The 12,002-nt window shown below is 39.9% G+C and overlaps 1 protein-coding gene across 1 annotated transcript in view; it reads left to right on the top strand.

Moving 5' to 3' along the window:
* EML6 (echinoderm microtubule associated protein like 6) overlaps positions 1–12,002 on the top strand; it is a 264,728-nt gene that overhangs the window by 197,707 nt on the left and 55,019 nt on the right. Inside the window, exons 28-29 of the mRNA XM_011996533.1 lie at positions 5,297–5,385; positions 11,039–11,215. Coding sequence (XP_011851923.1) covers positions 5,297–5,385; positions 11,039–11,215 — 266 coding nt within the window. The remainder of the gene's footprint in view (positions 1–5,296; positions 5,386–11,038; positions 11,216–12,002) is intronic.

The following is a 12,002-nucleotide window of genomic DNA, read 5'->3' as shown; positions in this document are numbered from 1 at the left end:
GCTGGGATTACAAGTGTGAGCCACCGCACCCAGCTCCATTTTAACCATTTTTTAAGTGTACAGTTCAAGGATGTTAAAAACATTGACACTGTTATGCAACCATCACTGCCTCTGTCTCACAACTCTTTTTGTCTTGTAAAACTGGAGCTCTATTCCCATTAAATGATAACTTTTCATTTCCCCAACCCCTGGTATCTACCATTCTACTTTCTGTCTCTATGAATGTAACCACTCTAGGTACCTCATATAAGTGGAATCATACAGTATTTGTCTCTCTATAATGGGCTTATTCCACTTAGCATAATGTCATCAAGATTCCTCCATGTTGTGGTGTGTGTCAGAATTTCCTTCCTTTAAAGACTAAATGTTTCATTTTATGTATAGACCGTATTTTGCTTATCTATTTATCTGTTGAGGGGCACCTGTGTGGCTGCCACATTTCAGCCATTGTGAATGATGCTGCTATGAACATGGATGTACAAATATATCTTCAAAACCCTGCTTTCAAGTCTTTGAGGTATATACCCAAGGGTGTAATTGCTGAATCATACGGTAGTTCTATTTTTAACCTTTTGAGGAATTACTATACTGTTTTCCATAGCAGCTCTACCATTTTATATTCCCACCAGTTGTACACAAGGGTTCAAATCTCTCCACATCCTTGCCAAAGCTCATTTTATGTGTTTATTTTGATAGTAGCTGTCCTAATGGATGTGAAGTGTATCTCATTGTGGGTTTCATTTGCATTTAAGGAGTTTGTTCTTAATTCTGCAAACGTATAGGCCCTGTGTCAGATGCTAGGGGTATAAAGAGAAGTAAGTCCCAGATAGAAAGCACAAGATCTCAGCCAGGATCGGGGGGTGCTGCTGTGGGGGGACCTGGGGAAAGGTCTGTGTAAAGTCTCTCAATATGGAGCCATCACTTGGTGGAAGGAGAAGCAAACCTCCCTATTTCCATAATCCTGCCCAAGGCCAGCCTCCTAGAGCTCAGGAGGCTGAGGGAGGGCACTGGGAGTGAGCAGGAGAGGAGTGGAGTCAAAGGTCTTTGAAAAGCTACCTTGCCTTTCATCATAAGGGTGCCTTCAGTCAGGTGAAAGGATTGGACCAAGTGCTTTCTGTGGATTGAGAGTAGTAGAAACACTTCTGATTTTTAGGGAGGAATTATACCATCTGGAGAATAAGAGGAAGTATGCCTGTGAATCTTGCCTGATCTAACTCCCCTAGCCATGAGACATGTGTCATCCTGATATTCCTGCATTCCCGACATCCCAGTCCCCAAAATGCCTGATCTCGAGAATATGCCATGCTGCCTCAAGACCAGCCTGGCTTTCACAGCAGGGGCCTCCAGGGTCTGGCAAGGTTGAGAGCAGAAATTAGAAGCAGGGATCTGTTTCATGCCTTTGATCCTGTTGAAAATAGTGAAAGCATTTGCCAGAGCCAACTGGCTTCTCAGCGGCAGGGATGGCACAGCCGCCAGCCTCAGCAGCCTCTTGTGCCCATGGCAACTATAGGTCCTTGGAAAACCAAAAAGTGCATTGGGCTTTTGCAGGAACATCAGCTACCCCTGAATGAAAGCTCCAGCATGGAATACTTGAGAAAGAAAAAATGTATGGAGGGAGAGAAAGCATAGAAAGGATATTTTCTAAATGCTGTAAGTTCATTTCTAGAAATAACAGGCTGTAACATCCTTTACAAATTAACAATTTGAAGGCTGGGCGTGGTGGCTCACACCTGTATTCCCAGCACTTTGGGAGGCTGAGGTGGGTAACCTGAGGTCAGGAGTTTGAGACCAGCCTGGCCAACATGGTGAAACCCCATCTCTACTAAAAACACAAAAATCAGCCAGGTGTGGTGGCGGGTGCCTGTAATCCCAGCTTCTTGGGAGGCCGAGGCAGGAGAATCGCTTGAACTGGGAGACAGAGGTGGCAGTGAGCTGAGATCGCACCACTGCACTCCAGCCTGGGTAACAGAGTAAGACTCTGTCTCAAAAAATAATAATAAATAAAATAAAAATGACAATTTGAGCCATAATAGCACATTTCATTCCCATTTTTATTGCAAATGGCCTGATATTTGGTACATTTAGTACCAATTGTTGGAATTAGTCTAACTTGTAAATTATATAGCAGCCGGGGTGATGTATGTGGATCACTTTGTGGGCTGCAAAGCTCTATGGCACCTGCAAGATGTGTGATGTAAGGACATGGGTGTCTTTCAGCTTTTAATCTGTGCGAACAGATATTTCCAGTGAATAAAAATGTGATTCTGAAAGAAGAGGATTACTGTTTTTGTAGAGCAATTATAAATGCATTAAACAGAGTTTTTGTTCTTGATTCTGCTCCTCGCCCTCAGAATATTTCAGTGGTGATAGAGAGAGAGACAGCAGGCAGAGAGAAAAAGGAGCGGTGACCTAAATATTTCCTTATGCTTAAAAAATGTGTATTAGCAGCAGTAAAGAAAATTTTGGTTTTAAAAAAAATACTCTTAATCATTCCTTCCTCATAGAAGAATAGTTTTTTGGTTTGGTTTTTTCTTCTTCACATCCTTGATTGCAAAGAACAGAAACCCATCAACCAGCTTAAACTTTCTTTTTTTTTTTTTTGAGACAGGATCCCACTCCGTCACCCAGGTTGGAGTGCTGTGGCACAATCTCAGGTCACTGCAATCTGTGCCTCCTGGGCTCAAGAGACCCTCTCACATCAGCTTCCCAAGCAGCTGAGGCCACAGGTGCCCGCCACTATGCCCGGCTAATTTTTTTTTTTTCTGTACTTTTAGTAAATATGGGCTTTCACTATGTTGCCCAGGCTAGAAACCGGCTTAAATTTTAAAATAATAATAAAAGATGAGTTTATTGGAAAGATACGGAGATACTTTATAGAATCCAAGAGCAGGAAACAGTCTGCCAAGGAACTAACTTTAGGAATGAACTAGAAAACGCACAGGAACCAAGCAAGCAGTTCCTCTCCACTCCTCTCCCACTCTTAGGCAGCGAGTTTCAGTATCCACTGCTCTTCTGGGTCTTACCTCTGCCTATGACCCCTCTCTCTGCACAAGCGGCCTTTCTCTACCTCATCTGCACATGGCCAGTCTCAGCTGCCCCAAAATGCCACCCACAGGCCCAAAGTCCACATCTCATCCCGGTAGGCACCAGCTGATTCAGCCTCTTGGATTCCAATTTCCCAAGAGAATTTGATTACCCAGCCCGGTGTGAGCCTGGCCCCTCCATGGTCAACGTCTGCCCCCAGAGTACAAACGTGACCACGGAGGCAGTTCTCAGGGAAGGGACATGGGCTACATGGGGACCCTACGAGCTGTCTGCAACGCTATCCAGCACTTCTGGTACTTGTCTATGTGTTTAGATTCTCAACTATTTTTGCAATCATAAATTACCTCACTGAGAGATTTTTCTCGTTTTTGGTTTTAAGTGAAGTACGATCTTTGAAACTATGGTGTAAAGTAAGTTGTTGGGATTTATCTGAGGATTACAGTCCTCTGAGTTATTTTAGTATCTCATGGCCAAACATCATCTAAAATTAGCTGTATTCAAAGAATGTGTTCACTGAATACTTTAACTGTTTGTCCACATGCTTTGTCATTTGCAGTCACTCTTGATTGTCCTAAAAATAGAATTACTTTACGGTATTGGTTACTCAGTTTCTTATAATTCTAAATAGCCAAAGGTAACTAACTCCCTTTTTTCTTTTGTCACTTACATATATTCAGCCATAAAGTCAGAAGATGTGCCCATTTCAGAGTACACATTTTCAGATACATTTGCTCCAAGTCAAGGAAAAATCCCCTAATGTTATCATTCACCAAATTAGAAATGATTACAGTTGTCATTTAGAAATGAGAGAACCTTATTTTTAGTCATATAGAAGTAGATCTACAACTTCTTAAGATTAGCCAAGCTAGGCTGGGCATGGTGGCTCACTCCTATAATCCTAGCACTTTGGTAGGCCAAGGTGGGCGGATCACCTGAGGTCAGGAGGTCAAGACCACCCTGGCCAACATGATGAATCCCTGTCTCTACTAAAAATACAACAATTAGCCAAGTGTGGTGGTGGGTGCCTGTAATCCCAGCTACTCGGAAGGCTGAGGCAAGAGAATTGCTTGAACTCAAGAGGCGGAGGTTGCAGTGAGCTGAGATTACACCACTGCACTCCAGTCTGGGAAACAGAGCAAGACACCATCTCAAAAAAAAAAAAAAAAAAAAGATTAGCCAAGCTACATTTCAGATCAAGTTGGTGCCTATTTAAGTGCTAAAGAACATGATTAAACCGAAAAGTTCTTATTTTGGTATTATTTTTCTAAGAAAGATATTTCAAGACTACTAGATATGCCATAGTTATGGGGAAGAAACAAAAGGAGAAATATTATGTATATGTATACTGAATTATTCATAGGTGAAATATTATGATGTCTGAAATTTGCTTCAAAATAACCTAGGGTGGAGGTTCATGAAACAGGCTTGGCCATGTGTTAATAGCTGTTGAGGCTGGACAGCGGGCATCCAGGGGTTCTTTGTACTCTTCTATATGTGTTTGAAACTTTCCATAATATTTTTAAAATGCCAAAAATACTGAAACATATACCTTGAGTCATTTACATTTTAAGCCTTACAAGATTGTTGTCATTGTAGGAGGAGAATTAGGAAATCTAACCTTTTTCAACATCAAATCCAAGATTATAATTGTGCATCAGACTGAAAGACTATTTTTGTCCAACATTTTCTTTGGGGAAAGTCCTGGATTTCTTGTCAAATTTTCAAGTAGGACCAGAGGGTGGGGAAGGAATGAGCATTTATAGCTTATTTTGTGTGTTCTGTTTCTGGGCTTTAAAGGCAAACTTAGAATTCAGGCTGAAGTAAATGTGAATGCCCACAATAAGCGATTTACTTCTAATTGCCATAACCTTCCAATGCCATATTCTTGCCAACGCAGTTTGCTGAGAGGCAACTGGGAAAAAGAGGGGGAAAATTGATTTTTCTCAGGCTTTGGAAAACTATGTTTTCAGTGCAGCAGAATAGAACATATCAAACTTTATTCTTCTGTTATTTGAATGATGTTCAAGGTCAAATTTTATGAAGTCCATATTCTGAAAATCACAGCTTTGGGGTTTGTACCACATCATGTAATTGGCAGTACATGCCCTTCTGAATAATTCAAAATGTATTTACTCAATTTATGAGACTTTGATTAAAATGAATCAAAATAGCAGCACCCATGCTTCTCATTTTATAATAAAGAGTTAAAGTCAGAGTTTAATTGTCTCTCTACTTCATTCTTTCGTAACAGGAAAATTATTGCAAGTTAATTCAGGTGCCAAAGAACAACTTTTTTTTGAAGCTCCAAGAGGCAAACGGCATATAATAAGACCTTCAGAGGTAACAATCATACACAAAGATTTTGTAAGATATTTTGTGAAGATTTAATATGTGCATTTTAATAAAACTTATCACGTTAACTACTAATATGTATTATATTTAGTATACCTTTAAACTTGATCATGTCTTAAATCCGATTGCTTAATCTGGTTTCCAGGTTCCCGGAACATAGGGACTTATCACACCGCTGGTGGAGCAATGTACAGTTGATGCTCTGCTTAATTTTTCTCTGCCTGAAGACAATGAATAAGCTAACAATTTGGATGTTATATATTCCTTTTTCCATTTGACATGTCAGTTTGTGCAAAGCTTTTTATGAACATACATTTTGAAACGTTTTCTCAATGTTTATTTGTAATTATGAACATTATTATCTATAACAACAGTTTTTGTTGTTGTTGTTGTTGTTGTTGTTGTTGTTGTTTTGAGGTGGAGTGTTGCTCTTTTGCCCAGGCTGGAGTGCAGTGGCGCCATCTTGGCTAACTGCAACCTCTCCCTCCCAGGTTAATGAGATTCTCCCACCACAGCCTCCCGAGTAGCTGGGATTATAGGCATCTGCCACACACCCAGCTAATTTTTTAATTTTATTCTTTTAGTAGAGATGGGGTTTCCCCATGTTGGCCAGGCTGATCTCAAACTCCTAACCTCAGGTGATCCACCCACATCGGCCTCCCAACATGCTGGGATTACAGATGTGAGCCACCGTACCCAGCCTGGAAATTATTTTTTTGAGACGAAAACAATCTGCAATCTGACCATTGTATTGTATCAAACTGTTTTCTTTTTTCTATGTTTCCTCATGTCCTTAGCTACATACATCATTTTTTAATTGCTGAAATCAAAGCCTAGATAAAATTTTTGAATTCCTAAACTAACACCCTCTTGAAAGGTAGATAGATGCCTTTTGTACCTCTTTCACGGTGTACACATAACGAGCCCTGGTCTAAGTGTTGACGAGGATGAAGAAATATTGCTTCCTTAGAGGAAAAGGAGGTAAGGGTATGCCACTGTGTGGCAGGCATCTGTCTCTCCCTCGCTTCAGTTTGCCAGTATCTTAAACCGTCCCAGTATTGTAAGGTTCTCCCAAAGACATTTGGACACGTGTACATTTGCATTTTCATTGTTTGTAAAGGAAGTATATGTGTAGTACTTTAAAAATATACATTGTCATAGATCATGGCATTGTATTAATGGAAATTGTTCACTGAGAAATTTTGATCTCACTCCCCTCCCCAGTTCCAATTTATTTGTCTCTGATCAGTCCTCTTTTTAACTTTTTTATATAGAGGAGCTTTTATGGCCTTGAGTAAGAGATATTTTTAATTATGTCATTTATTCACTGGTCATTTGTTGACTGCCAGATACTTTATATATCTTTATTTTTTATTGTAATTTCAGCTTTTATTTTAGATTCGGGGAGTTACATGTGTAGGTTTATTACATGGGTCTATTGTATGACACTGAGGATTGGCATACAAATGATGGCATCACCCAGGTAGTAAGCACAGTTCCCAGGAGATAGTGTTTTAGCCTTTGCCTCCTCCTCTCTCTGCCCCCCAGTAGTCCCCAGTGTCTATTGTTTCCACCTTCCTGTCCGTGTGTACCCAATGCTTTGTTCCCACTTATGAGAACATGTGGTATTTGGTATTTTGTTCCTGCATTAATTCTCTTAATATAATGGCCTCTAGCTACATCCATGTTGCTGCAAAGAACATGATTTCATTATTTTTTATGGCTGCATAGTATTCCATGGTATATACGTACCACATTTCCTTTATCAGTTGGTCACTGTTGGGCATCTTGGTTGATTCCATATCTTTGCTATTGTGAATAGTGCTGCAATGAACGTATGAGTACATGTGTCTTTTTGGTAGAACAATTCATTTTCCTTTGGGTATGTACCCAGTAATGGTATTACTGAGTAGAATCGTAGTTCTTTAAGTTATTTGAGAAATCTCCAAACTGCTTTCCACAGAAGCTAAACTAATTTACATTCCCACCAGCAGTGAATAAGCATTCCCTTTACTCTTCAGTCTTACCAGATTCTGTTATTTTTTTTTACTTTTAATAATAGCCATTCTGAATGGTGTGAGATGGCATCTTGTGGCTTTGATTAGCATTTCTCCAATGATTGGTGATAAACATTTTTTCATGTTTGTTGGCTACTTGTATGTCTTCTTTTGAGAAGCATCTGTTCATATCTTTTGCCCACTTTTTTTTTTTTAAGACCCTTTTTTAAGGGTCTTGCTGTATCACCCAGGCTGCAGTGTAGTGGCACCATCACGGCTCACTGTAGCCTCGATTTTCTGGGCTTAAGTGATCCTCCTGCCTCAGCCTCCCGAGTAGGTGAGACCGTAGATGCACACCACCATGCCCAGGTAATTTTTGTATAATAGTTTTAGTAGAGCCAGGGTTTTGCCGTGTTGCTCAGGCTGGTCTCCAACTCCTGTTGCCCACTTTTTAATGGGGTTGTTTTTTAACCTGTTGACTTCAGTTCCTTTTAGATTCTGGATATTAGACCCTTTTGAGATGCATAGGTTGCAGATGTTTTCTCCCATTCTGTAGGTTGGCTTTTTTCTCTGTTGATGTTTTCTTTTGCTATGTGGAAGCCCTTTAGTTAATTAAACTTGTCAAGTCTCACTTGTCAATTTTTGTTTTTGTTACAATTGCTTTTGAGGACTTAGTCATAAATTCTTTCCCAAGGCCAATGTCCAGCATGGTATTTCCTAGGTTTTCTTCTAGGATTCTTGTAATTTGAGGTGTTACATTTAAATCTCTAATCCGTCTTGAGTTAATTTTTGTATATGGTGAAATGGGGGTGGGGGGGTGCAATTTCATTCTTCTGCATATGACTAGCCAGTTGTCCCAGCACCATTTATTTAACAGAGAGTCCTTTCCCCGTTGCTTATTTTTGTTGACTTTGTCGAAGATCAGATGGTTATAGCTGTGCAGCTTTATTTCTGGATTCTGTATTCCATTGGCCTGTATGTCTTTTTATACCAGTACCAGTCTGTTTTGGTTACTGTAGCCTTGTAGTGTAGTTTGAAGTCCAGTAAAATGATACCTCTGGCTTTGTTCTTTTTGCTTAGAAATGCTTTGGCCCAGGCTCTTTTTTGGCTCCATGCAAATTTCAGAATATATACACCTACATTTTAATCCTCATAACAGTTTTACCTTAATAGTTGTCAATCTGGTTTTACAGATAAGGAAACTAAGGCTCTGTGAGGGCAAAAGATCCACAGCACTGTGATCTCAACCCAGAGACATCTGTGTCCATGAAGCCTCTCAGTTTCTCCTGTGGATTTAAGCATCATTTCACATCACTTCAGCTATACTTTCCCTTCCTGTTTTAATGCCCCCAAATAAGTATACTAAAATGAAATGTAATTTAACAAAATGGTAGAGGAAGATGAGGCTGGCTTGGAACAGATGAGCAATTATTATATAAAAGAATATGCACAAGAGGAAAATTAATGTTATAATGCTCCCCAAAGTGACAGGCGCTTGCTCTGAAGAGTTAATTTGTTACCCCATGGTGCACATTTGTTATTCCAGAGGCTGATTCGTGATGATGTTGGTTGCAAGTCCCTCCAGCTGATGCTTTCTTGGCCAACTTACCTAGTGGTGCCAAGGCCCTTCGACTGAGCATGAGGGATTTTGGAAAATCTTTTTCAAATAAGCAATTTTTTTTTAAAGAAACAATCATGGTAAACTAATACAAAGCTTACCCAGCAAATTGTTAAAATATGACAAATGTTAAAATGCCTATTTCAAATCCATCTGATACAAATGGTACAGTTAAAGCAGCACCATATTGGGAGGCAAAGTCTCTGGAGCAAACCTCCTGCTTCGGCTTCCTAAGTATACTGTGACTGCAGTGATGTAACCTCTCTGTGGGCCTCAGTTGCTTCCTTTGCAAAATGATAACATACCTAACTGAGGCAAGGTGCTGAGGAAGGGATCCTTTGAGGACTCTCCTTCTATCTTAATTCCAGCATTTTTAACAAGTTTATTTAACCCTTTTGCATTGATGGATTATAGATATCATTCTTAATGCTCCATTTTAAGTGCAGTTTCTGTAGCTTCCAGCAAGTTAGACATTTGCTTCCCCTGGAGAGTACAGTGTCCTGATCTGGCCAGTGGTGTTGTGTTGCGGTGTCTGCCAGGGGAGCAATACCAGTTCCCTTTCCTTTCCTGCTGGGATAAGGAGGCCAGCATCACGGTGGGGATTGCAAGTGGACTAGGAGATGGAATCTAGAATTTGGAAGGCAGTCAATGGCCAAAAGCCTGCTTCCAGAACCAGCAAGGGATGGTTCCCTGCTTCTCTTCCTGTGAAGGTTAGGTTAGAACATCATAAGGGGTTGAGGGACTCTACTTCTAAAACTGAGATGATTTCTGGGGGAACCACCTTGAGTCACCTCAGTCTGTGTTCCTACCTGAGGCCCCCAAGTCACAGGACCAGATGCAGATTTTTGGTTCCACTTCTGTGTGCCTCCAAAAGAAACACACAAGATTAAATGAGAAATTTGAGTGACTAACACATGTATAGCATCTTACCATGTTGTGACTAAAACTCCTGGCTGCATCTTTGTCTTGTAATTTCTCTTCTAAGCAATAACAACAAGCAGAGATTAGGCAAGGTACATTAGCAACATGCAAAGTAGTTTCAGATTGAAAAGGAGAGCTCTGGGCTTTAATTTTAGCTACAGTTCTCTAATTTCTTATACTCCTTCTGAACAGTGCTTTGTCTAAAGAAACTGGAATATTAACGTGTAATAGCAGATCTTGAATGAAAGTAAATGAGACAAAATCTCCCAGGAAAGCCATAATGTTGTTATTGTCTATTATTGTTTTAAGTAAATGGAAAGAAAACCCTCAATCTTATCAGGATTAACCTATAAAAATTACAAATATTCTAGCCAAGAATTTCACATAAAACAGTTTTAAAGGATAAAAGATTCATGGCAATACAATATGAATAGCTCTTTGGATTTTCACAGTAGTCTCTCTAGAGCATACAGGATATTAAGCTTGCTGCAGAATCTTATTACTTTTTCCTCCAAGGAAGCAGTCATTTTTTTTTAAGTTCTGTCTAGTAACTTCTTAAAATAATTTGCTAAATGATCATCTCCATTGATCAGCCTAGCTTAGTGATTCTCAACTGGGAGCAATTTTGCTTCCCAGGAACATTTGGCAATGCCTGGGGACAAGGGTATGCTACTGGCATCCACTGGATGGAGACCAGGGATGCTCTAAACATCCTGACATGCACAGCACAGTCCCAGCAACAGAATTTTCAAGCCTAAGACATCAGTGCTGGGGTTGGGGAGTCTGGATCCAGCTTATGGCTTATACAGTGATAAATATCTAGTTAAGAACTAAAATACCTTATTACCTTATTATTGTCAAATTTCCACAATTTCAAAATGTTCATTTTATCTAGAGAAAAATACTTGGCTATTTGACTGCAGTGTTGATTTCTTAATGCAAATAACCACTTTAAATATGCAACTTAGAATTTGTGTACCTCAGCACTCAACAAAAATACCTATTGTTGTCAAAGTAATTTAGAATTACTCAGGTGCAAACTGTTTCTTTTAAATAAAACAAACTAGGTTGTGCAAAAATATAATTCCCTTTCGTTCTTTTTCAGATTGAGAAGATACAGTGGGACACATGGACCTGTGTCCTGGGGCCCACCTGTGAGGGAATCTGGCCAGCACATAGCGATATAACTGACGTAAATGCTGCCAGTCTTACCAAAGACTGTTCCCTTTTAGCCACTGGAGATGATTTTGGTTTTGTTAAGCTTTTCTCATATCCCGTCAAGGTACTATTGCATGTTTATTGTCTTTACTTGCTCAGTCTCATTAATAACCTTAAATCTGTCTATTGTATCTAAGTGCATTTTTTAAAATTTGAAGTCATAAGCAGTTCATATTATCGGAGTATTATTTGTGCTGTATAAAAACCTCCCTGACATTGTTTTTGAGTGACTAATTTCAGTGCAGTTCTCACGGCATAGAATTCTACCTTGAAAGGCCTTTAGTGGTCACCAAATCCAACATCTCACAAACTGCAAAGTAAGTGTTAACTTTACAACCTCTCAGACCAGTGCCTTTCTAACTTTTATTAGGATACTTCCACAGATGAGGAACTTAATACCACACAGCAGCCCAACTGATTTTTAAATACCTCCAATTATTAAAACGTTTTCCTCTGTGTTGAGCTGAATTCTTTTCTTTCCTCTTTTTTTTTTTTTTGTACAGTGGCATGATCTCAGCTGACTGCAACCTCTGCCTCCCGGGTTCAGGCAATTCCCTGCTTCAGCCTTGCGAGTAGCTGGGATTACAGGCACCTGCCACCATGCCACACTAATTTTTGTATTTTTAGTAGAGACAGGGTTTCACCATCTTGACCAGGCTGGTTTTGAACTCCTGACCTTGTGATCCACCAGCCTTGGCCTCCCGAAGTGCTGAGATTACAGGCGTGAGCCACTGTGCCTGGCCTCTTTTCTTTATAAATACAGTTCTACCTTCTGAACCATCATTAAACAATTCCATTCCTCTAACAGCCATCATCTTTAGTAAGATCACATTTGACCCCCTGAAGTCTCA

The sequence above is a fragment of the Mandrillus leucophaeus genome, unplaced genomic scaffold (genome assembly GCF_000951045.1).
Source record: "Mandrillus leucophaeus isolate KB7577 unplaced genomic scaffold, Mleu.le_1.0 Scaffold518, whole genome shotgun sequence".
Classification (NCBI taxonomy): Eukaryota; Metazoa; Chordata; class Mammalia; order Primates; family Cercopithecidae; genus Mandrillus; species Mandrillus leucophaeus.
This window is presented reverse-complemented; position numbering and strand designations above follow the sequence as displayed.